This window comes from Notamacropus eugenii, chromosome 3, assembly GCF_028372415.1.
Source record: "Notamacropus eugenii isolate mMacEug1 chromosome 3, mMacEug1.pri_v2, whole genome shotgun sequence".
Lineage (NCBI taxonomy): Eukaryota > Metazoa > Chordata > Mammalia > Diprotodontia > Macropodidae > Notamacropus > Notamacropus eugenii.
Genome location: NC_092874.1, coordinates 135,723,381 through 135,749,730, shown reverse-complemented (window position 1 = coordinate 135,749,730; position 26,350 = coordinate 135,723,381). Strand labels below are relative to the sequence as shown.

General features: G+C 39.5%; 1 protein-coding gene across 3 annotated transcripts in view; it reads left to right on the top strand.

Annotated features, from left to right (window-relative positions):
• Positions 1 to 25,482, top strand: part of ST7 (suppression of tumorigenicity 7) — a 294,589-nt gene extending 269,107 nt beyond the window's left edge. For all 3 annotated transcript variants that reach the window (XM_072652961.1, XM_072652964.1, XM_072652962.1), the window contains exons 13-15: positions 13,176 to 13,268; positions 16,314 to 16,453; positions 25,092 to 25,482. In XM_072652961.1, the coding sequence (XP_072509062.1) occupies positions 13,176 to 13,268; positions 16,314 to 16,453; positions 25,092 to 25,187 (329 nt within the window). In that variant the 3' untranslated portion in view covers positions 25,188 to 25,482. The remainder of the gene's footprint in view (positions 1 to 13,175; positions 13,269 to 16,313; positions 16,454 to 25,091) is intronic.
• Positions 25,483 to 26,350: the final 868 nt, after the last annotated feature.

The window sequence follows — 26,350 nt, the reverse complement described above, 5'->3', positions numbered from 1 at the left end:
GGGTTTATTATTGTCTATATTTGCCGTTCTCAAATATATGAGAAGTTCTGTAAGAATGAGAAAAAAGGAATTCTGACCCATCAAACCATATATCAGATAGGTTGTGGAAGGGATGGAAAAGCTAAGATGCAGTATATACATGCTCATAATCTAAATAAACAGATTAAAATATTTAATGCTAAATAGTGGTCTTACTTTAGTGGGAGTCTTAGACATTTGATGGTGGTAGGACAGGGAGATACAGTGATTTGAGGCTACAAACTACAGAAAAGAATAGAGAGGGGTGGGAAAGATGTGGTATAATTAGGGATAATTGAAATAGGAATAAAAATCCTGTTGGGAAAATTAAATACTATAGTATCCCTAGATTGATATTACATAGTTCCATAATAAAAAGATAACAAAAGCTACCAGACGATTTCTGTGCAGGTGACTCTCAAATGTATTTATGCAGCCCAGTCTCTCTTATATCTCATCTTTTACGTCTGACTTGTCCAATTGGACATCTTAAGCTCAGTGTAGGTATCTTAAAATGATCGTGTCCAAAACTGAATTCATTATCGTTCTTCCAACATCCTCCTCTCTTCTTAATTTTCCAGTTACCAGAGAGGGTGCTGCTATCCTCCCAGCCACCCAGGCTCACAACCTAGTGTGATCCTTCACTAATCATTCTCTCCCTCCCGTCTTCTATCAGTTATCAAGTTTTCTGGATATCAGCCTCCTCAGCTTTGAGCAGCACCCTGCCACAAGCCCTCTTTACGTTATGCTTAGACTATTTCAATAACCTGATGGCTGGTCTCCCTGCTTCAGGCCTCTCCCCATTCCATTCCATCCTCCCTCCACTCAGCTGTCACATTGTATTTCCTGAACACATCATTACCCTATTCATTAAATTCTATTGGCTTCCTATTACCAAATATAAAAACCTCTATTTGATTTTTAAAGCCCTTCACAACCTGGCCTCCTCCTTTCTTTCCACTTTTATTTTAAAAAATTAAATGAAATGCATTATTGGGAGGAGAGGTGCAGCTGAGTTTCATAGATGAGGCAGAGGAGTGTTTCTTTTTTTTTTTTTTTGGTGCCGTGTTCTTTCACACTGTTTATTAGTTAAAAAGACAATTAAAATAAAAGAAAGTAACAATATGATTTCTTAAGTCTAGTCCTTTATAATAAAAAGAATTTGGAGCTGAAATTTATTCTTTCAACCCTTTCATTTTCTTTTTTTTTTTTTTATTTAACTTTTAACATTTATTTTCACAAAGTTTCGGGTTACAAATTTTCTCCCCTTTTATCCCCTCCCCCCCCCCAAACCCAAGCATTCTAATTGCCCCTGTGACCAATCTGCTCTCTCTTCTATCCTCCCTCTCTGCCCTTGTCTCCGTCTTCTCTTTTGTCCTGTAGGGCCAGATAGCTTTCTTTACCCCTTAACCTGTATTTCTTATTTCCTAGTGGTAAGAACATTACAGTTGATCCTAACACTTTGAGTTCCAACTTCTTTAGCTCCCTCCCTCTCCACCCCTTCCCTTTGGAGGACAAGCAATTCAATATAGGCCAAATCTGTGTAGTTTTGCAAATGATTTCCATACTGGTTGTGTTGTATAGGACTAACTATATTTCCCTCCATCCTATCCTGTCCCCCATTACTTCTATTTTCTTATGATCCTTTCCCTCCCCATGAGTGTCGACCTCGGATTGCATTCTCCTCCCCATGCCCTCCCCTCTATCCTCCCCCCCACCCTGCTTGTGCCCTTGTCCCCCTCTCTCCTGTATTGTGAGATAGATTTTCCTATCAAAATGAGTGTGCATTTTGTTCTTTCCTTTAGTGGAATGTGATGAGAGTAGACCTCATGATTTTCTCTCACCTCCCCTCTTTATCCCTCCACTAATAAGTCTTTGCTTGCCTCTTTTATGAGAGATAATTTGCCCCATTCAATTTCTCCCTTTCTCCTCCCAATATTTCTCTCTCACTGCTTGATTTTATTTTTTTTTTTAAGATATGATCCCATCCTCTTCAATTCACTCTGTGCACTCTGTCTCTATGTATGTGTGCGTGTGTGCATGTGTGTGTGTGTACTCCCACCCAGTACCCAGATACTAAAATGTTTCAAGAGTTACAAATATTGTCTTTCCATGTAGGAATGTAAACAGTTCAACTTTAGTAAGTCCCTTATGACTTCTCTTTGCTGTTCACCTTTTCATGGTTCTCTTCATTCTTGTGTTTGAAAGTCAAATTTTCTTTTCAGCTCTGGTCTTTTCATCAAGAAAACCTGAAAATCCTCCATTTCATTGAAAGACCATTTTTTCTCCTGAAGTATTATACTCAGTTTTGCTGGGTAGGTGATTCTTGGTTTTAGTCCTAGTTCCTTTGACTTCTGGAATATCCTGTTCCATTCCCTTCGATCCCTTAATGTAGAGGGTGCTAGATCTTGTGTTATCCTGATTGTATTTCCACAATACTTGAATTGTTTCTTTCTAGCTGCTTGCAATATTTTCTCTTTGACCTGGGAATTCTGGAATTTGGCCACAATGTTCCTAGGAGTTTCTCTTTTTGGATCTCTTTCATGCAGTGTTCTGTGGATTCCTTGAATATTTATTTTGCCCTCTGGTTCTAGAGTCTCAGGGCAGTTTTCCTTGATAATTTCATGGAAGATGATGTCTAGGCTCTTCTTTTGATCATGGTTTTCAGGTAGTCCCAGAATTTTTACATTGTCTCTCCTGAATCTATTTTCCAGGTCAGTTGTTTTTCCAATAAGATATTTCACATTATCTTCCATTTTTCCAATCTTCTCGCTATGTTCTGTGATATCTGTCTTTCTCATAAAGTCCTTAGCGTCCATCTGTGCCATTCTAGTTTTGAAAGAACTATTTTCTTCAGTGAGCTTTTGAATCTCCTTTTCCATTTGGCTAATTCTGCTTTTGAAAGCATTCTTCTCCTCATTGGCTTTTTGAACCTCTTTTGCCAATTGAGTTAGGCTAGTTTTCAAGGTGTTAATTTCTTCAACATTTTTTTGGTTCTCCTTTAGCAGGGAGCTGATCTGCTTTTCATGCTTCTCTTTCATCCCTCTCATTTCTCTTCCCAGTTTTTCCTCCACCTCTCTAACTTGATTTTCAAAATTCTTTTTGAGCTCTTCCATGGCCTGAGCCCATTGGGTGGGCTGGGACACAGAATCCTTGATTTCTGTGTCTTTGCCTGATGGTAAGCATTGTTCTTCCTCATCAGAAAGGAAGGGAGGAAATGTCTGTTCTCCAAGAAAGTAGCCATCAATAGTTTTATTTCTTTTCCCTTTTCTGGGCATTCTCCCCAGCCAGTGACTTGACCTCTGAATATTCTCCTCACACCCACCTTGCCTCCTGGTCCTCCCAGCCAGCGTTTGGGGACTGAGATTCAAATGCTGCTTCCCGCCTCAGGGCTTTTGGCGGGGGCAGGGCTGCTATTCAGTGTGAGAATTAAGTTCAGATGGTCAGGTTGGGGCAGGGCCGCCTCTCAGGCTCAGTTCCCTCAGGGGGTTTATGTACAGACCTTCCACAATGGATCCAGGCTCCCGCCCGCTTGGGGAGCCCCTGTCTGCAGCCGCCCCTCAGCTTCTATCTCCCGGGGGGGCCCGAGCCATGGGGGCACCCCACTCCCCTCTCGACCCGCCAAAGAAACTCTCTCACCAACCCCCGTCACCTGTGGGTGGAGGGGCTTGTGCTGCCGCTGGAGATCCCGTCCCTGAAGCCTGCTCGGATCTGTACCTCTCGGAGCCGCGGCCACCGCAGGTCTGGGCTAGGCTCCGCGTCTGCAGCGCAACGGACCTTTTGCGAGAGGTTTGCAGGTCCCTCTGTGGGTGGAGGGACCCGCGTGACCACTGGAGATCCCGTCCCCGTAGCCCGCTCAGATCTTTTCCTCACGGTGTCACGGCCGCTGCAGGGCTGCCCTCTGCTCCCAGTCCCGGCGCTCAGTCCGCAGCGCGAAGGACCCCCCGCAAGAGGTTTGCAGGTCTCTCCGGAACAGAAATCTCCCTCGCTCCAATATTCCATGGCCTCTGGGTGCAGAATTCACTGTGAGTTGATCCCCTCTAGCCGTTCTGTGGGTTGTGGGTTCGGAGCTATGTGTATGTGCGTCTTTCTACTCCGCCATCTTGGCTCCACCCCCCAGAGGAGTGTTTCTTACACAGATAATTCAAGAACCCACGAGGATGGGAAATATTTTGGACTTAGTTTAAGAGGCAACAAGGTATAAAGGAAAGAGCAATGAATTTAGAATGAGAAAACGTAAGTTTAGATTATGATTCTGCTACTTCGTACCTATGGGACCTTGAAAAAGTCATCTCAGCTCTCAAGTGCCTCATTTGCAAAATGATGGGATTGGACTGAAGGCTCTCTTAGGACCCAGACATATCTAAACCCTCTCATTACTGGATAATAAACAGTCCAGGTAACTTAGTTTCTTATTGTTATAGTTGTTAATACAACATCCTAATGCAAGAGTGGAATCCAGTAAACATCTATTTAAGTGCCTGTTACACAAAAGGTACTTGTGTTTAGTACTGCCAAAGCCTAGAAATCTCTCACACAGGCATTTAATTTTCAAAAAAAAGGAATCTTTGTACATTTTGGATTTTTTAAAAATAAGATTAAAAAAGTTAGTAACCTGTAAGAAGCCTGAAAATAATTTTTTAAGAGGTAGGCAAGGATCAGAAATTTCAGGTGCAAGCCCAGCTGGCAAAGTAAAGAGAATTTTGCAGGCGTGTTGGGGGAAGGAATTTCTGAAAATTGGAAGGGCAGTCCAAATGAGATCTGAGAAGCCCACAGAGAAAACCTGGCCAGCAAAGTATAAATTCAAAATTAAATTGTCAGAAAACTCAGAGGGACTAAGACTGACATACTGAATGCAAGCTTTTTTCCTTGGTTTTAAATAAGAAGAGTAATAGGGGGATTGCCAGTCATGTGAATTGGACAAGTTGCTACTACATAAAATAGTGGTTATTTTTTAGAGTTTTCTTAGCCACATTGACAGGAATAATGTGGATAAATCACTGGGCCTACAGCATTTACCTAAAAGTCTTGAAAGAATTCAAAGATGAAAAGGTGGATAGGGCAGAGATTCAGATAACAGCCCTGTCATTGGCTCTCCAGTAAACCTTCAGACTGATTTGTTTGTAGGTAGGCAGAGAGATGGCCAGTGACTTTTAAAGTGATTAAATGTGTAGAAAGGAAGGAAGAATGTTTTTATTAAGCACTTACTATATAGCAGACATTATGCTAAGGGCTTTATAAATAGTACCCTATTTTATTCTCACAAAAATCCTGGGAGGTAGGAGCTGTAGTCTACATTTTATAGGTGAGGAAACTGAGGCAGATAGAAGTCGAGTGACTTGCCCAGGGTCATACATCCAGTAAATGTCTGCGGCCATATTTGAACTCAGGTCTTCCTGATGCAAGTCCCCACTCTCTATCCATCTCATGCCATCTGTGTACCCACCGATTTGTGGGGTTTCTGGTTACATCTGCAAATTGATAAAATACTCTCAAGGAGTAATTGACAGTAATTGACAACTGATATCCTTGTGACCAAAGAAAAGAGTCTGGGAGCCATCGTCAATTCTTTCTTAAGGATGTTGTCTCAATCCACAGGGGTAGCCAAAAAGGCGAATAAAATACTAGGGCTCTTCAAGAAGAAAGAAGTGTAGTACTAGAAGCCAGACAGAAAATGGTAATCCACCTTTCAGAAAGCATTTTCCTTTTTTCTATAATACATATGTTTGTGAGGCCTTTCTTAAATACTATTTGCAATCCTGACACTGAATCTCAAGAAAAAAACATGAAGGAACGAGAGAAGGCAACTTAAAACGATTGGAGAGATAGGTTTAGCAGGAAAGGAGCTTTTGAGAGTCCATAGAACATGAAAGATTATGACTGTTGGTTATGAAAAAGCAAAGACTGAGAGGAGATGCAATCAAGACCTATAAAATAGACAAATAAATGAATCAATTAGGTTAACACCTCTTTGTCCACCAAATCTCAACACATTTAGAAGACCCTTTGAAAATGAAACAAGTTAAAGTCAGGACAAATAAAGCATCTACTCCCTTAACTTCTGGAAATCAGTACCTTCAGTAGTTTATTAAACAAGGGATTAGATAATTTTATGAATTACAAATCTATAAATAGCTACTTAAGAGAGCCTAAGATGTATATAAGCTTTAAGGCTGGAGTCAAAAGAGGTAATAACCACACCCTCCCTTTCCATGGTATTTATGGCCATTTTGGCAACATAATTCAGGCCTGCTATGAAAATCCTTCAATTCTTAATTCTCACTTCCCCTATTCTGCTCTTACATCTAACGACTCCAGTTTTAGAAAATAATTTTTTTTTACCAAGAATTGAGAAATGTTCACTAGTTTAGAAAATTTTAAAATCATAGTTTCATAACACTTTGTAATTAAAACACTTTCACACATGTTATTTGGTATAAATGCTAACTTTAAATCAGTTCTCAACCTTTTAACGTCATGAACTCCTTTGGTACATTGGTAAAGGCTTAGAGACTCCTCAGATTGTTTTTAAATACGTAAAATAAGTAGGATCACAAAGGGAACTGTATTGATAGTTATTAAAACACATTAAAAACAAATTGAGGGACTCCCCAACTTAAGACCCTCTGCTAAACATATGATCTTATGACCCTGCTGTATTTGAGGTGTAACATAGCCCAAGGGGACTTCAAATACCTTTATTTGCAGAATTCAGCAGTAGAAATGATGCTGTTGCTTGACATGGCAGAGGCAGAATGACCACTGGCTTTGGTGGAGGAAGACTGATGTTCCTATTTTGGTGTTGCCATAAACCTTCATAAATGTGGACAGGTCATTTTCATCTCTCTCAAATTCAGTTTCCTTATTCATAATATGGTAATATTATGAATAATATGGTAACCCTTCTTTATTGGGTTGGTGTAAAGATCAAATAAGACATTAGATATAAAGCCTTAGATAAAAACGAACTGCTAGAAAACACTTGTTTTAAAATGTATTCAACATGAAATGATTTCACCTAGACTGTGAGCTCCCTGAGGGCAGTAACCACGCCTTGTTTTATTTTTTGTATCTTCAGTAATAGTTGGCACAATGCTTTATGCATATTGGGACTTAAATGTTTGTTGAATAAATGAATGTGATCTTGAATTTTCATTTAAAAGGCTGTTCCCAAAGGCACCTTAAGAGAGTTCTACAGTTTATTTTTAAAACAGCTATCCGTATACCAGGCAATCTAGCGTGTACCTGAATTACTGTCTTTGGGCTTCCCTACCTAATTAATATCTAGCTCAACTAAGTTCCCTCCAGTAATGAGGAAAATTCAGTGAAACTGGTCCCTTCTGTGCACCATCTTAGGAAGCTGGGAGATCCCAAGTTTCCTTTAAGATCAGTTGAAGCACATGTGTGGTTCTCCTTTCATGTCAGAGGGTCCCATGATGCCTTCTGGGCCCTTCTTGGAACTTGCACTAGTTACTTGCAGGTGGTTTTTTCCTTTTGGGGGAGCTAAAGGAAGCTGCAGTTCATCCAATCAACCACTTGGTGGTGTATTTTGACATCTCTTGCTTCGGATGCAGAAAACTCATTTTTAGCCCAAATAATGTCACCTCTCCTTTAGAAACAATGCCCTTTTGCTGCTTTTATTTTTGAGGTGAGTAGCAAGGGCTTATTTGACTGGAGGGAGGAGAGGGGATTTTTTTTTCTTTAAACCACACCAAATTTCCCCAAATTCCCACATAATAGTGATTGTTTTGGTGAAATATGTACTGTCCAGAAGGGGATTTCGGATTCTAGTCACAAGTTATGGTTGGTTTTGGGTTTTCTTTCTTAATGAATGATTACATTGGGATAACTGTCATTCCATGGAATCAAATCATTTCCTATTAATCAGATAGAAGATTAGCTTCCATTTTTAATAAAATTTCAAAGTCCAGCTGATGCATGACTGAAATTGCATGGGTTTGAAGCAGATGGGTTTTTTTTCCCTTTCAAATCTCAGTTCTCCACCACAAATATATCAACATTTCAGAGGTTTCCAGAAATGTTTGATTCATCACTGCCCCGGCCTCTGAAATTACACAATATGTTCCTCAAAGTCTGCATAATCACGAAGGAAAGAAATGTTTTATTTATAAAAATTTTATGCTGTGTTTTTACAATGTAACTTAGTTCATTAAGCAGCTGCCACCTTATCTGAATTATACTCATTTTAAACATTCTAGGCTCTGGTTATCCTCATACACACACCATTGCAAGTGTGACCAGACTATATGGTCTATAAAGAATTTACATAAATGAGAAATCCCATTTGTAGTGGCTTCCATTTAAAGTGGGATTATACCTCATGAAGCCCTCCTTCAAATGTGCCACCCTCTTTGCCCAATTTACCAGGTTCTAATGCCGATAAACTATTATCTCCCTAATACTTCATCTGTTCAGAGCTTTATTTTTATAGTATTTCCTTTATTTATATAATGGCACTGTCGTCTGATGGCCAGAAAACTGAACTTGGATTTTGGAGATCTGGTTTCTAGTTCCTTATTCTCCAAAGGCTAGTATTTGACCTTGGGTCAATTCACTTAGCCTTCCTTTGTTTCTTTTTTTTTTTCATTGGACCAAGTGGGACATAGTCTTACTTTCCTTTTGGGAAATTCTGAGACTTCATTAAAGTATGTTGATCTTGAGGTTTTTGTTGGGGGTTTCTTAACAGAAGGGAAAAGATGTCATGAAAGGACCAAACATTCATTTCCTTTAAAAAAAAATGGATTTTCCTTTGAATGGGAAAAAAATGACCCAGTTTTGATAATATGAAATTCTGATTTTCATTTATTGTGTCTGAATTTGATGGTAAATGACACTCATTTGTTAACTCCAACTGAACATTAAAACTGAAACATTAAAAGTTTATAAAAATAAGTCTTTCCTCCAATTTTGTGACTTTGGTTAAAAAAAAATGATCAATTTAGTTCATTGCCAGTAGCCTCCTTACCCCAACAGACGGCCCCTGCATACACTATACACTTATTTATTAGGAGTCCTTTTTTCTTTTAGGTTTCCCATTACCCATTCATAATAACTGAAATTCATTTAGCAACAGATGGATAACTCATTTAAAGGTTAAATTTTCTATTATCCTTGCTCTGCAATCATTGAATCATTTGGACAAGTCACTTTAGTTTCCTACCTATAAGATGTGTTGGCATCAGGTCCTTAAAAAATATTTTAAAAGTCTAGACCTAAATTGAAGAGTGTAGAGTTAAATCAGTAGTTGCTAGTTGGTACATAATTGTTAGCAAGTTTTCTCTGCCATTAGACTATAATCTCCTTGAGACCTGGGACTGTTTTTTGCCTTTCTTGGTATCCTCAGCGAAGTGCCTGGCCCCTAGTATATACTTAATAAATGCTAGTTGATAGGAATGAAAAACCACACGGAATTGTTGAGTTCAGTCATGTCCAACTCTTTGTGACCCCATTTGTTTTTGGGGTTTTTTCTGGCAAAGTACTGGAGTGGTTTGCCATTTCCTTCCACAATTCATTTTACAAATGAGAAAATGAGGCAAACGGTGTTAAGTGACTTGTCCAAGGTCACACAGCTAGAAAGTGTCTGCGACCAGGTGAGACCTCAGGAAGATGAGTATTCCTGACTCCAAGCCTGTTACACTCTCTACTGTGCCACTTTAGGTTTTTCAGAAATGTATTTTCTTATAGTTGCTTATGGAACAGCTGTAGATATGTCTAACTGATAAATTCTAAATACTTGGTACCTTTGTATACTGCTTGAAAAAGGCCTAATTGATTATAATAGTTTACTCCTCTGCTAAAAAGCTATACACAAGAGGATGTTCTGCAGATCATCAGCATGGTTGGAAGGTTCAAAAAGCCATCTCCTGCATGTTCAGATGGAATGTTGAGAGCCGAGTTGGAGTGTGCACAGATGGAAGAGTTAATTTTATGGTCTGAATGATTGATTCAGTGAAGGCCTGTGATGTGTAGCATGAGTAAGAGGGAATACATTCATAGATTTAGAGCTAGAAGATAGCTCAGAGTCCATCTGATCAGACCCCTTCGTTTTACTGAAAACCCAAAAGAGATTTTGACTCGCCCAGAGCCATATAGGTATTAGGTTTCAGTAGGTTGTGAGAATATCTGGGTGCGTGCAGGTCCCTGGAGATTTATTGGTTTGTGGGTATGTCTGGCTGTGGATCCCCAGATGTTTTGTGGATATTTCTGAGTAGAGATCACTCAAGTGGGAGAGTTGCTACACTGGGGAGCACAGGTAAAACAGAGGGCTGTGGAGGTTTGCAAAGGCCTTTATTCCTCCCCTAGTAGGATTCTAATGCCCTCCCCACAGAGTAATTCCATTTCCAAGGGTAATGCTGACAGAAACTTGACAGATAATATATCCAAACTACATAATTCTGAGTCCTCAGTAGTAGCCGCCATATGGGAAAACAGAGGAAGGGATAGATGTGGGTTTTCACAGCTCCCATAACCAGAGCATGGGCCATAACACTAACTACTAAAAAAGAGTTGCACAAATTACTTTTTTTTCTACATATAATAACTCCAGGGCTATTTATATCCCCAAATTGGCATATCCCAGTGCTTGAACAGTGACTGGAGGCTTGGCTGAATGCCATTTGGGAAAGGACACTTTCTATCCAACATGATGGAGGAGCATCCTGTCTGAAATGAAAACAAACTAGTTAAGGCTGGAATAGTTCATGCAGTACCTATTATCCAGCTGTCTTACAGATCTCCAGGACTTATCTCACACATTTTTAAACCTAAGCACAACAGGGTGGGTAAGGGATAGAATTCCAGTCCGAAAAATATTTTTTTGTATTTGTTTTTGTTTAGTGCAGCCAAAAGTCTTAATGTTACTTAATGGACTTCAAGCAGATGACAACTGACAAGAGGCCATAAGAGCTCCACAAAGCATTTATAGTCATGGAAAAATACACCCATACATATAAACATGCACACTTTGAATGCATAGCTGTGTACTACAAAAGGCTCTGACCTCTTCCCTACTCATCCCTGCCTCCTTCCCAAGCAAAACAGTTTAGAACAAGAAAAAGACTAACTTGATATGCAAGTTCAGTATTTATGCCAAATACCAAAAGAAAAGATGTTTGGCACAGAACACTGAAAAGGCACCAACAAACCGCTGGATTTTTTAAGGTTTAACACTCTCAAGGCCTTGCATTTCCATACTTCATTTTTAAAATGGCTCCCTGAAGTGGAAATCCAGTTTCAACTGTGGATGAAATTTAAATTCACATTTATAACCACCTTGAATGTAGAAGGTTTACATCACATGAACTGTATAATAAGTGCTTAATTATAGTAACTTTGTTATTATTTTTTAATGTGAACGTACAGAACCTGGATTTCAAGCACCTTCTCCACGTAGGTTTTTCCACGTTTTTGAGATGCTGTCTCAGCATTCATCATTTATGGGAAATTGTATTAAAACTGTACCATATTGTAGTTTGAAATTTCAGTTCATTGCTTCCTGAAAGAGATTTTAGTGTATCATGTAAAAGAGTAATACAAGTCCTATGCCTATCCCAACTTCTAACCCCTTACTCCCCAAAAAGGGGGGTTAGTTACATTTAGAAAGTTTGGTTCTTTCTAGTGGTCGTGCTAACAACCTGCTTAGAGACACCTCTTTCATATACATTCTTCATATACATTCCAGCAAAAGTCATCTTTCCTTGTGTGAAATTTTTTTTAAAAAAATCTGATTGAACTAGGGTGAGCCTTTCATTTAAGAAGCTCTGAGGCCTGGAGTGTTTTTAATGTTTTAATCTCTGTTTAAGAGGTTTCTGTTACTAGAAGAAAATTGATAACATTTTTACCCCAGCAAACTGGCTCTGTTCTAATCCTGGGTTTGTTGTGATTTATATTCTCTGTGGCAGTGTGCTGTAACCTCAGAGTGATACCACTGTGGTGTAGATGGACTGCATTCCAAATGCTGGAATCACATACATAATGTTTTTACTTTTAAATAATATTCAGACACCAGAATAAATACCATATGTGCACTGAAGCTGGTTACAATGGAACCTTGTCATTTCTTGTGAGGGAGAACATTTTGCATTTCTTAGTCCTGTTGGCAATAAGTATGCAAGAGATAAATATGGACATTGACAGCATTTTGAGATGGGATAGGTAATTACATAGCTTAGGATGTAACTACAATTACTTTAAACACAGTCTTTGCAAATGAAAATCATGCTTTATATGTATGTAGCCATCTTTCCCCACTGCCACATACAAGCAAGCATGTGGAAGGGCGAATTGTTGTTAGACTGCCTTCCATGTCTTGTGTTCTCCATTGACAGGGGATTGTAGTTAAAAGACATCTGCTAAGGAAAAATCACCTCAATGAATGCTGTTCATAGGAACAGTGAGACTAACGTGCTGATGACATTATGACAGTGAGAATAACATCCATGATAATAGGAAAGGATGGATTGATTGGAAAGTCATAATTCAGTCTCGGGGTCTATGTTATCATAAGCCACAAGAGCATAATTCAGGTGGCCTGACATCATCAAAATGCAGATAATCAATCTCTCTCTCTCTCTCGATCCATTATTTTTCACATGATTTTGAAGATTTAAAAGTTTCATAAGCGCAAAAAAATGCCCCCTCCATCCTGCATTTTTTGAGGTTTTTTTTTTTCCTTTAAATCCATCCTGGTTGAAAATTTATTCCACTTGGACACATTTAGAAAAAGTTATGTTAAAATGCCTTTCATATTTTTACATTTGTAACATGTTCCAAATGAATCAATTCAGATTTATGTTCTTGTGGCGCTTTACTACCAATTGAATTCTTGGGTCAGCGCTCATAACATTTTTTGAATATTTCGTAGATGATGGCTCAGGTCATTATTATTGATGGTTTCCCCTCCCCCCAACCCCAGTTTGTGAGATACGCCCACAACATGAACTGTGAGATTAATGTGTGAGTAATAGATCAAAACCATCATTGCCCGCTTTCTCTGCTCTCGGGATCAGAGTTCACGTAGGTTCAACATTGTTTGGGGTAGTTCTCCAAAGTCTAAAAATGCCCCAAACTCCTTGAAATCATGAAGCCGTAAAGTGAATGTTGAGCCTGTAATAAGTTGTTGTTGTTTCTCTTTTCAGCTTTCAGGATGATCCCTTATCCCTTGGAAAAAGGGCATCTTTTTTACCCTTATCCAATCTGTACAGAAACTGCAGACAGGGAGCTGCTTCCATGTAAGTGTTCATTGAATTCTGTGCCAAGCTACTGACTTGAACCAACATGGCTTTTGCAGCCAGGCCTAGAGCAGGGCGGGGGAGTGGGGTGATAGAAGTTTTAGCATTCCTTTCCATTAGCCGTTCCTGTTCGTGTAACTCAATGATCTTCCAATGGGTTCAGTGAATGGATGGGCTTGCAGTAACTGGCTAGTGGTTTTCACCAGATCTCTCCATATTCTTCAGAGGACAGAACCCGAGGAAAAAAAGAGCTAAAGCAAAAATATTTGCCATTTATTGGGTGTCCGGATGTGTTCAGTATGGTTTGGTATAAACTGCAGATAGGAGTCAGAAGGGATCCATAGAGGGAAACAGGAGTAGATTAAAAAGCATATCCTTCATGCACAATGGCATTTTCAGGGACTTTTAATTTGAAGAGAAAGCACTGACTCAAGGGGAGAGTTGTGGATATGGATGAGTAATGGATGGGAGAATGGGGTCTACATGCCCTGACATCATTGCCAGAGAGGGAGGATGGAGGTAGGGTAAGCTTTCTTTGGTGATGCAATCCTCTTAGTTGGAGGGATTTCCCATGTGCATCAGATTGATTGACTAATTGATTTAACATTTATTGAGAACTTTTACAGCCTCATCAGTGTGGGGAAACACAAACAAGACAGATAATGCCCTCAAGGACTTTACAGGCAAACAATCTGGTGACCCATACCACATGTGGAAAGTATTATTTATGAATTTAGTGTATTACAACATTGTTTTGACAATTTGGGCTAAATAATTGTTATCAAATCAGTTTTGGGTAAACTGTGTACAGCTATCACTTCCAGGCTTTTTATGTGGTCTGCATTAGGACATTTTTTCTCTCTCAGATAATAAGCTTCAAACCTTGGCTAAGTTCTCTCTCTCCCACCCTTTATAATCACCCCAATTATCGCAATATCTCATAGATACAATGCACAAAACACTTCATACAAAAGAATACTAGAACATGGGAGGGTGGAGTATATGGCAGATTTTCAGATGATTGAACCAGTCATAAATGGCCAAGTTGTGGGGTATAGGTGCAGAACTAATTGCTGTCATCGTATATTGAGGTAGCAGAAGGTTCCTTACTCTTTACTTAACCATGCCTCATATGAAATTCTTTATTCTTTTAAAAAGAAATTGGTAGGTGCTATCTTTTTACCGGTGAATGTACACAACGGTCTAACACTCTAAACCTAATATTCTCCTTTCCCTGGAGTTTGAGAGTAAGAGTACAGTTTTTTAGAAAACTTATATTAATGTTTCAACTAAGTTTTACTTTTGCCTTCTTATAGAATTATGGGCTAGTCAGAGCAAGGCTAATGTTTCTGAAAGGAACCTCTAAAACAATGATAATTTATAAACTTAAAAAAAGTCTTGCCCACATTGTACAAGTGAATGAGATTATTTGAATCTACCTCTTGAAAAAGAGTTGTGGCATTTTTTTTTAAGGTGAAAAAGTGGTGGGTTTTATTTTAAGTAAAGACCATCATGTTGCCTATTAAAAATCCAATACATTAATCCCCGAAGGAAAAACATAGTATAGGAATTAGGTATCTTTAGTCTGTATGTATAGCTTACTGCTTTATTATTCATTGGCTGTTGAGGAAAAGATCTTTACATCTTCAATCTCCTTGGCCAGTGACATAAATTATAATCAGATTGTGTTTCCACTTCTGGTAATGCTTCATTATTGACACTGAGGTGGTGGTCCCCATTCTACTGTCTCTACCCAGAAGGAACAAAGGAACCAGAAGGAACAGAGAAGGAAGAAACAAAGCAAGACGTGGGGGGACACCATAACAGAATTCCCTTGTGGAGAGCAATATCCACTTGGCCCCGAGAATAGCTTTTAGCAGATCCTTGGAATTATGAGCCAGGCAACTGTATTGAGCCCAGGTTCTCCTAGACACAGCAAATGTGGAGATGAACTGCCGGTAAATTCAGCTGATTGCCACTAAAACTCCAAGGAGTCCTTCATAAACATTCCACATGCAGAACTAGCTTATTATTTTGCCCATAGGTTTGGAGCTTAGTATCTGAGAGAAGTTCTCCAGGGGCACCAGCTGCTGGATTTTCTAGTGGTGGGAAGGAATATTTATCATACAAGCCAACAGCAGTTCCTTCTGTCAGCCTTCTGCATTCAGCAGTTGTCGCATGAGCCCAACATTCTTTAAAAAAACTTCTGAACCTAACACCAAATAAAATGAGCATCTCCACAAAAAGAAAGCAGCCCTTCTAGTTGTTCCTGTTGTTTCCTTCTTCACATCAGCTCTGTTTCCTCTTTGTGCATAGATTTTGTGTTCTCTTCCCTACCTGGTAGAATATATGTTCCTGGGAGCAGGCACAATTCTCTTTTTATCCTTCTGTTCCCTACATTTAACAAAGCGCTTTGTACATAGTGGGCACTTAATACTTGCTGAAGTGACGTATGGAGCAGTGTTCACAAAGCAGGGTAAGGATGCTTTAAATAAGGAATATTGAGTCATACAAAGAATTAGCACAGGTCACTGTCCCCACACACATCCCCCTCCATCCCCCTTTAAGCACACACACACACACACACACATACACACACACACAGAATTGGAGGAACCTCAGTTGTGAGGGTGAACACTTATCACTTAATACCAATCTTGCCAAGCACAGAGGAAGGATATTAAAGACACCATGACCAGCCAGGACTATGAGGAAAGGAAAGAGAGAACCTGATGAGACAGTACAGGCAGGACTAGAGTGAGGATTTGGTTCAAGGTTCACCATTTTGTATTGGAGCCTGACTCATAGCTTCAGAGCTTGAAGGGACCTCAGAGGCCATGTCGTCCAGCCTTCTCATTTTACAGATGAATAAACTAAGCCCCTAAATTAAATGACCTTGCCCAAAGCCACACAGGGAGAAAGTTAAGGTAATTCAGGTCTGGGGCCCCCTCTCTGTCAGACCACAGTCACCTACTGGTGTGTTAGGAGCCCTGTGCAAAGTCATTTCACGTCAACACTAACTGTTCATTCGTGTCTTCTCTGCAGCTTTCCATGAAGTGTCAGTTTATCCAAAGAAGGAGCTTCCTTTCTTTATCCTCTTCACTGCTGGATTATGTTCCTTCACAGCCATGCTGGCCCTCCTGACACATCAGTTCCCAGAGCTTATGGGGGTCTTCGCAAAAGCTGTGAGTACTCTTCAGTATGGAGCCCTCAGGGAAAGCGAGAGCAAAGCCAAAGTGACCCAGAGGGGAAGCCAGCAAGACCCTGCATTTTAGAAATGGAGATGGCCCTGAACTAGCCACTGCCGACTTGAGCGCCTGGATTTTCCTTAGTAGCAGAGAAGTCTAAGCATTGAATGTCACTTGTGCAAAAGCTTAGGGAATCTGCAATTGATCATTCCATTTTGTTTATCTCATTTGAATTATATGACATTTCTAAGCTTAGGATATTGTAGCTTCTCCCATTCAGTAAATGGAATCTGTATTTTTGAAGTTAATCTAATGAAGACAAATTAAAAATAAAAAGCTATAAATCCTTGGCTCGTTTGAGGAAATGAATTGAAGGGAAGTGCAGAAGTGTACCATCCACTCATGGGCTCACATGCAACCCAGACTATTATTAAGCTGGTAGGGCCATTCAAAGGGGAAAGGCAATGCCAGTAAGTCACTTAGTGACTTGGGCGATCTCTAGTGACAGCACAAAAACACATCAGTGGCTGTCCTTGTAGAAAATGCTTTTCATTAGGTCATTTGATCATTTAGACAACATGGGCTGGAAGGAGTGGTTTTGCAGATTCACACACAGATGATTATCAAACAGAAGAAGTAAGAAAACACGTTATTGCCATGGGGTTTGGGTTTCTCTGGTTCTCTCTTTAAATTTCAAGATAGACAAGGTTTAAAAAAAAAAGTTGGAGAGGGGGTGTATTTCTACCTTTCACAGGCTGATTTTTTTAATCAGCCTGGTTACCAGCTTGAATGGTGGAGGGGTTGGGGGAGATGCAGGAGTGGTGTAGCTCATTTTAGCTGCGTTTGTGTTGGTTCTTATAAAAATCAGTACTTAAATCAAATGCCCCTGCTCCCAATGATAACTGAAATCATAAAATCTTGGAAACTGGAATGGACCTTAGAGCTCCTTTAGTAAAATCCTTTCACCAGTACAAGAATCCCTTCTATATCTCTGACATATGGTATCTGAGTCTCAGCTTAACCACTTCCAGTAAGAGAACTCACTACTTCACAAGGCTGCCTAATCTGTTGGACAGCTCTAATACCTAGAAAGTTTTTCAAAATTTATTTCCCTGTTATTTCCAGCCATTGATCCTCCTTCAGCCCCATGAAGTAACACAGAAGTCTTTTCTCTTTCACGTAATAGCCCTTTAGGTATTTGAAGGCAGCCATCATTCCCCTTTCTTCTCTTCTCCAAACAAAGATGTCCCCAGAGCCTTCAGCTGTTTCTCATAGGACATGGTTTATAAACCCTTCACACTCCTCTAAACACCCTCCAGTTTATTTATGTCCTATTATCTATCAAAACTTCCTTCCATTTTCAGCCTAGCCACAAACAAGTCACTTAAGTTCTACAGAGATTAAAATCCAATTAGTGAAAGTTAAAATCAGGATATATTTGTGTCACGCTAGATCATCCTCATCAGGTTCAGGACTGATCTAGCAGAGATCTAGTCCAACATTCAATTTAAAGTGGAAGAGACTGAGATCCAGACAAGTTAAAAGACTTGTCCATGCACGTAGAGTGGCAAAGCTGGGATTCTAACCCAGGATCTTTGACTCCAGATCCAGCATTCTTTTCACTACACCCTTCTCGGTGTCGTCTTTTCACACCTCAAACCCTCCCCTCCCCAAACCCCACAAATCAAAAGACTTATTCAAAAAAGGTTTGTCTTTGAATTTGTTCTATTAAGATAACATGTTTCACAAAGACCTTGATTTAGTGTGAGTTGCAATTTGAGTAACATCCAACCCTGTTGTAAATGGCCTGGCTACGATGCAAATCAGCCTCTCCTGTTCAAAACGGTTGTTACCCATGAAAAAGCTTAACTTCAGACTCTCGTCGGATTGTCTGTTTTGGTTGGGCTAAGAGGGGAAAGCAAGAAGTAAACCTGGAGACACGATAGTGCCCTTGCCAAGAGGAGCACCACCATATCTTGCATACACAGCTATCCCTCCAGTGTCTTAGAGTACTATCCATTGTAGACTTCATACCAACTACATCTCTCCTTTTTCAACTTTCAGGAGCCTTGATTTTATGTCTAGATAAATGAATTGATAAATTTTATGAAATATAAATCAGATTGTAAGCTCCTTGGTGGCAGGGACTGTGTCTTCTTTCATCATTGTATCCTCATTATCTAGCATAGTTTCTCGCACATAGTAAGTGCTTAATAAATGAATCTAATTGGGTTGAGTTGAATTTAGGGTTCTGTGCTGATATTTCATGCACGGGTCATCATTTGTTCAACTCTTTAGGACTGGAAATTATTGTTGTTTGTTATTGTTTTATGTTAGCCCTGACACTAAATCCAGAGGTCACATTCATCTTACCCGCCATTAAGGTTTAGCAGATTCCACTATGTAAGAAGGGACTTCGTGGAAACTGAAGATGGATTGCCTGGATGAGATGAGCACAATCTCACTTCTGTTCCCCACCCTGCCCCCCATGTCTTCTTCACATTCATCACCCCGTCACCTCATCAGACTCCTCAGACACTCCCCACAGGTTATCACTGCTGCCCTCTGGGCTGTTTGCAAGCATTTTCAGCTTGTGAAAATGATTTTCTCAGTTTGGACATAGATAATGCCCTTGGGATAATGTCATTTTGTAAGCGCAAATGAGATTGAACGACTACCTATATACCACCCCATGAGTTGTGTTGAACTTAAGAAATGTCCAGTGTGTTTATATGTTTTTCTGTCCACAAACATGTCGCTCTGTTGACTGTTGATGTTAGAAAAACCAAAAGAGGTGTGTTGTTATTGTGAAATAGTACAATTAAAGGCATTTAGCTGTTTTTAAAAGGGGGGAGGGGAAGAGACTATCCACCTCTGCGACTTAAAACTCTCGCCCATCTTATGTTTGGTTACTAAGATAAGGGTCCTCATATAAATAAGTTATCATTCCAGGCCCGGGCTCACACAGAATGTGGGAAGGTCAGCATTCTGACCCTCTCTTCTTTCAAGTGTCCTGGCTCTGTTTCTTATGTTCTCTGTCCTGAGACTGAGCACTGCCTCCCACCCCCACCCTACCCCCAACTCGAGCCTCTCTCCTTCAGCTATAGGCCAGAGCCTCTTTGAAGTCAGATATTGATTACAGAGAAATGTCAATTGTCCCATAGCTATAGGGCACCTGGAGCTTCAGATAAGTGAGGGCATTTCAAATGTTAATGATGCATGTTGACCTTCTTGGAGATAATGGAATTGCAGGGAAATGAGACTCAGATGACTGAAGTATCACTCTCCCTTTTTTATGTTATTATTATTTCAGTTGCTGTTTTCTCACCTTGAAACACCGATTTAATTGTTAGGAGTTTCAGTTGGAGACCTGATGAATGGGTCTCTGGCGTCTGAACAGAAATTTTGCATGTTGAGATAGATGAGCTGTTTCCCAGGCCCAGGAGGGTGATCTGTTGTACTTAATTCAAGCGTAACTTTGTAGGTAATTTTCCTAAGACTATAAATGAAGCTGCTTTTTTTCCTTTGTTAATTGAGTCCAGAAACATTGGTTGATTGTAAAACATGAGCATATTCACAGACGCAGCATAGTAGAGTGACATTTGGAGTTAGAAAACCCGGGTTCAGTACGTTTCTTCACTAATTACTTGTTCCTTATCCATCATGACTTTGGGGCAAAGAACCTCTCAGATCTATACTTAGTCCTTACCTCTTTTTATTGGTAAAATGCAGAATTTCGACTGTATGATATTCTCTAAAATCTACCTCTAGATTTCAAATATTACATGGCATGCTAGTTCATCCTTTAAGGAGGACTTCAAGAATGGGAAAAATTTATTTCTTACTAAGAAATTTTTTAGTCTCATCTTCCTGTCACCTCATTTGTGGTTCCCTAAACCATACTTTGGTGAGTGTAAATATTGTGATGCCTTGCACTGAAGCCCATTGGTCTAGCAGTTCATCAGTATACTGAGGTGAAAATTTAGTAATTCTTTGTAAGCCTCTGGGGTGGCATGAGGCAGCTTCATAAACAGGGCCAACTCATTTACCCACTTCCACCCCCCACCCCTCCTGTTGAAATTTCTGAGCCAGTTGCTATACAGCCTTGTCTTGTAATGACAGAACTGCAAGTTAGAAAGAACCTTTGAGTTTATTTAATCAGAGATCTGTACCTGAGAAAAGGATCCAGTGAACAATATCTATCCTCTAATTGAAAACTACCCATGAAGAGGGAGCTCAGTATTTCTACTTTTGAACAGCTCTAGTTAAGTTTTACTCTTAACAATGAGCTAAGATCCACTTCTCTGAAAATTTCACTCATTGTTCCTGACTCTACTTTTAGAACAAATAGGAAAAAAAACTAACGTGTCTTCCCCTACTTCAGTGGGTCTTTGATTTCATCATGGTGGGTACTCACTTCACTAGTACAGATCGCAACCTAATAACTTGTCATGCTATGTGATTCTTCTCCATCTCCTTCCATAAATCCTCATAGTGCATCTACCTAATACAGAGAATTCTAGAAGAAAGCTCTGCAGAGGTCATCTAGTCCAACTTATGCTTTAATTTAAAAAAAATTCTCTTAATATCTCTAATAAGTATGCAATGAGCCTCGGCTTAAAAAGCTCCACTGAGGAAATCAATCACCGTTTCCCAAAACACTTTATTCCAGTTTGGGCCAATTGTAATCATTGGAAAGCTTATTTTGCCATCAAGCCACAATCTGTGTCTCTGCACCATTACCCATTGCTCCTAGATCTGTCCTCTACAGCAAAGGCCCAAGCAGAACAAGTATAGTTCTCCTTCCTCATGCCAACCATCAGGTCTTTGAAGACTGTTATCCTGTCTATCCCAAGTCTTTTCTTCTCTGGACTTAACCATTCCCAGTTTCATCAGTTCTTCCACACATGGCATGTTCTTCAGTCAATTTATCATCATGGTTTCCCAGCTAAGAAAGCACTCTAGCTTGCCAATGCCCTTCCTAAAATGTGGTGCCTAGAATAGAATACAATGCTCCTCATTCAGTCAGACTAGGATGTAGCTGAATGGCAATATCGCCTCTATCATTCTGCACACTGCAGTTCTCAGGATAATCTAGGATAGAATTAATTTGATTGCTTATTCATTTCAGATTCACAGTCCACTAAAATGCCTAGGTCTTTTTCACGTTTATATATGTCTTCCCTCATCCTGAATTTGGGTGTTTGTTTTTCTAATTTAAGTATAGAATTTTTATTTGCTGCTGCTTCTTTAAAAAAAGCCTGTGTGTGTGTGTGTGTGTGTATGTGTTTTGTCATCATTGTCAATTCCTTATGACTCCCTCCCCTTCTGAATGGAACCCTCCCGTGGAATTAGCCATGTAGCCAAAATCAAGTTGTCAGCCAAGTCTGAAAATGTATGCTTAATTTCATACTTCAAGTCTACCTCTATGCTAAGAGGTAAGAGACATGCTTCACTACCAGTCAGTTGTATGAAGTCATCATTCATCACTGGATTGATCAGAATTTCAAAGCCTTCTGTTTGTTTTTTTACTTTACATTATTCTGGACATTATATGAATTATTGGTTTGGTTCAATGTAGTTTGCTTTGCGTTAGTACCTAGTAGCATTCCCAAGTTTGTCAGAATTATTCATAATAGTTTTTATAGCTCAGTATTTCATTACATCCAAATATCATAATGGACACCCACTTAAAACTTTGCATTTGCCTCTGTTATATTTCATTTGCTTATGTTTTGGGGATCCTGTCATCTTCCATTTTATCTCTCCCCTCTCAGCTTTATGCTGTCTTCAGGTTCAGGAAGCATACCATCTTCACCTTCATCTATGTCATTATAAAAATGGTAAACATCAAAGGACCAAGGACAAGTCCCTGGGACACTTGAATCTTCTAAGCTGTTACCAACAAATTGATTGACTGTTCTTTGGATCAGATCATCCAGTCCCAAATCATCTAGTGATACTGTCATCTTTTTATCTTGTCTCCTAAGCTAGCACATAAAGTTTTACCAAATACTTCACTAAAATCTAGGTAAAAAACCAAAAACCTACAACCTTCTTCTGATTGACCAGTCCAATAATCCAGTGCAAGTAGAAAAGTGTATTAAATGAGTGACAGTCTGACTGGTTATTCTTGATGAAGCCATACTGGTTTTTGGTAACATTTTTTTTTACTAAATGCTATAAATTATACCTTCAGTGTTTTAGAGTTTTGTAGCAATCTAAGGCTAACAGATTTGGCTAGAGTGCATAGACTGCTCCTTCACCTCTGAAACAATCAGGATATCATCTTTCTTGCTCCCCACAATCTCCCAACAACCAACAATAGTAATGCAACAATCATATCTACCAGTTGTTTTAATAGTCTAAGAGGCTGTTCATCTGGGCTGGGCAACTTCAACTGATGCAAGAGAGCCAGATACTCTCCTATCAGTTCATCATTTATCTTGAGTTTCAAAATGATTACTGGAGTGCTTCCTCTGAGTCTTTTAATATTTCATTAAAAACCAATACAACACTCAGACTCTTAATCTTTCCCTGCCTACATGTCCAGCCTGCTCCCCTTTGCCATCTTACATGTCATTGGTATCATGATTACATGTCGTGTCATTGATGGCATCTTTAATGACATTTTTCGCATGTGAGTCATCATTAGTCATGTGTCACAGGCAACCTGTTGTGCTTCCATCTGACTACCCATTAGATACCAAAAGACTTCATTTCCACTCTAGATTTTCCCCAGACCAAATATTCCCTGGTCTTTCAACCCATTCTCCAATCACATAGTGTCATCTTGTAGGCAAAAGTGGAATTTTACAGAAATCACCGGTAATTTTGTTTTCCAGATTTCTCCTTATTGTGTTTATGATGTTGGAAGGATTGTCCCTCAGGATAACCATTACTGCAGTCAGACTCAATAGTCGTCCCTGTGCTCACTCTGTGACTCATTCCTCTGCCTGTAGGTTTTAAAGCACTTCTCTTAAAATGACTCATGATGTGGCATCTCAGAATTTTGAGGGTAAAGCACCCGTTGCAGTACTTGGGAACCCAAGTTCCTAAACACAAATGTGCCATGGATCAGCTAATTTCAGTGTGTTTGTCTTTGTACTACACAGCATGTTGTCCTTGTACAAAGTGGGCACAAATGTTGAATTGAATTTCAGCACAGAGTGATTACATGGTTATCAGAAACTTCTCTATATACACTATGCTTTTCTGCTAAGCCCTCAGAACTTGCAGAACTAACTAGAAATGAGCCAAATATATTTACCTAGACTATCAAATGTTTTCTTGAATACTCTGTCCCAATTTACTCTGCTACGTATAGTTATGAGGAATTAATGCTAAGTTATGGATAAAAAGTAAGGAGATAGAGGCAATTATAGTATAAATGGATGTCTTGGCAAGCAGTGGCCTGGTACCTCCCATGAGACATAGGCTATGGCTCTGACAGAACCAAGTACCACTATTTTCATTGTGTAGATTAGATCTGATTTTTTGGCAGGTGTTAAGTCAGTTTGGCAGATTAGAAAAACAGTTAAAAGTTAATTGGTAGATCAAACCTGATATAAAATATAACATGAACTTATTCTCTCACTGAAACATAGATTCTTAGTTTTATAAGAAGATAGACCAAAAAAAAAATTATTGTTTCATTTGGTTTTTTTTTTCCCAACTCTATATGAGAACTGTCCACGAGCCACATCATGGAGTAATGTGACCCTTAGTTCTAAAGGACTATGCTGGTGGAGCATACACTTTGGCATGTGCTATCCAAGTGAGAAAGGTTCTGACCACTAGTCTGATTGGACTGTGTTCCTATTGTCTGGGACCCAGCCTCACTCTGTTTAGAAAGACTCATTAGCAGATTGGTCAGAGTATGATAAACCTTGCCTTTTGTGTATAGTCATAAGTCAAGGCAGGCTTGCCAGCCTTATCATTGGAGAGAATATTCTTATTAGTGAAATCCTAGGGCCTTGATGTATTCAATAAAAAACCCACTTAAGCAGTGAGACATAGGGGAGTTGGGTGCAGAAGACCTGTGTTTTAGTCCCAGCTATCACCAGCCATGGGACATTGAACCAGTCACTTCATCTATTATATTCGTGCACTGTCTGCCTCACAGGTATGGTAGAACTATGCAGTGACAGGCTGTTCGAGGAGCAGAGGGTCCTTTTGCAGACACTTTACCCATTCACCTATCCAAGCCAAAAGGCTGTAATGCAAGTTCTGTCAACCAGGCTTGCACCAGATTTGGGGTCAGAGGACCTGGGTTTGAACCCTGGCCCTGCCACTTATGAGGAAGTGTACCATAATTCATGGAGTGGTTAGAATCTAGAATACCTGGGTTCAAATCTTGCCTCCAAGACTGAATATCTGTATGACTGTGATAAAGTCACTTAACCTGAATGAGCTTCAGTTCTCCCAAGTGTAAATTGATTAGCTGGCCTCTGAAGTTCCTTCCTCCAGACTCTCCACCCTATGATTTACATTCCCCGTAAATGTAAATAAACTGTGCTTCTCTTGGGAGGCTGCCTACGTTGCGAAGGTGTACAGTGCAGAGTACAGATGTGTGTCGTCGCTCTTGGATGAGGTTTTATCTTCTGACTCTCATGTCTCTCTGGTTTCTTTACAGTTCCTCAGCACTTTGTTTGCCCCTTTAAATTTCGTCATGGAGAAAGTAGAAAGTATCCTGCCATCCAGTCTGTGGCACCAGCTGACAAGGATCTAAGGGAAACACTCTCCCACCCCTGCCTTTCCCCACCTCTCTGTCCCCCCCAAACCCCCAGCATCGACCCGACTGCCATGATATCTTCCATGCCGACTCCTTGTTGACCGCGAGAAAGCATGATTTTTTTTTAAAGGGAAGCCGTTCTAAGACTTAAAAAAAAATTCTTCATGGATTGTCTGTTCTCATATTAAAAAGAAGTTTTTGTTGTACAAAATACATTGATGTTCAGTTCTATTATATTTTGCCTTCAGAAAAGAAAAAAATCTCAAAAATAAACTTTTGTGTATTGCAGCAATCAGTTGTTTCTTACTAAGTCTTCAAATGTCTTGTAGCTTTGGGTGTCCCTGAAGAATTTTGGTGCCTCTTTGGTAAATCAGCTCTTGTAGCTTCAAACTATGACTCTAGCATCGTTGCTGATAGAAGTTTAAACCCCTCACAATCTGTGGTCTAGACAATGGAGTCATTACCTACGTCAGGAACATTTTTTTGTGTCACAGACCTCTTTGGCAATCTGCTAAAGCAAATAGATCTCTTCTCTGAATGTTTTTATATTAATAAAATGTATAATATTACAAAAGAAACTGACTGTATTGAAATACAATTATCAAAGTTCTTTAAAAATAAAACCCAAGGGTTAAGAACCCCTGACTTTATTATTTAAAATTTAGAAATTCTCTTACCTCAAAATTGACTGTCCTCATAGGCCAACGAGTGTGCCAGAAAGACAGAAGGAAATAACAGTACAATTCATCACTGAGAATGTGCTTTTGAGGATATCCCATGGAGTTATTTCAGGATCACTTCATTTATTGACTCATCCAAAAAAGTTTTTGTGACATGGAAATATAAAATCGTATATATGTAACTGGAAGGGACCTTAGAAGCCAACTGGTTCAACATCTCCTTACCTCTCCTTTTCCAAGTGAAGTAAATGATGCTTAGAGAGGCCAAATGACTTGATACTTGCCCAAGGACCTCTGATGATAGTCTGTATACTATTTGTCATACCTGAGCTGGGTATCATAATGGCTTGTGTTTGGAACATGGGCATTTTACCAGTATTGATACTTTTACTCACTTAATCATTTTAACTAATAGCTGAATTTTAAAATTATGATTATTTGATGACACAAGAATGGGAGAAGTGTTTCAATGGAAATGGA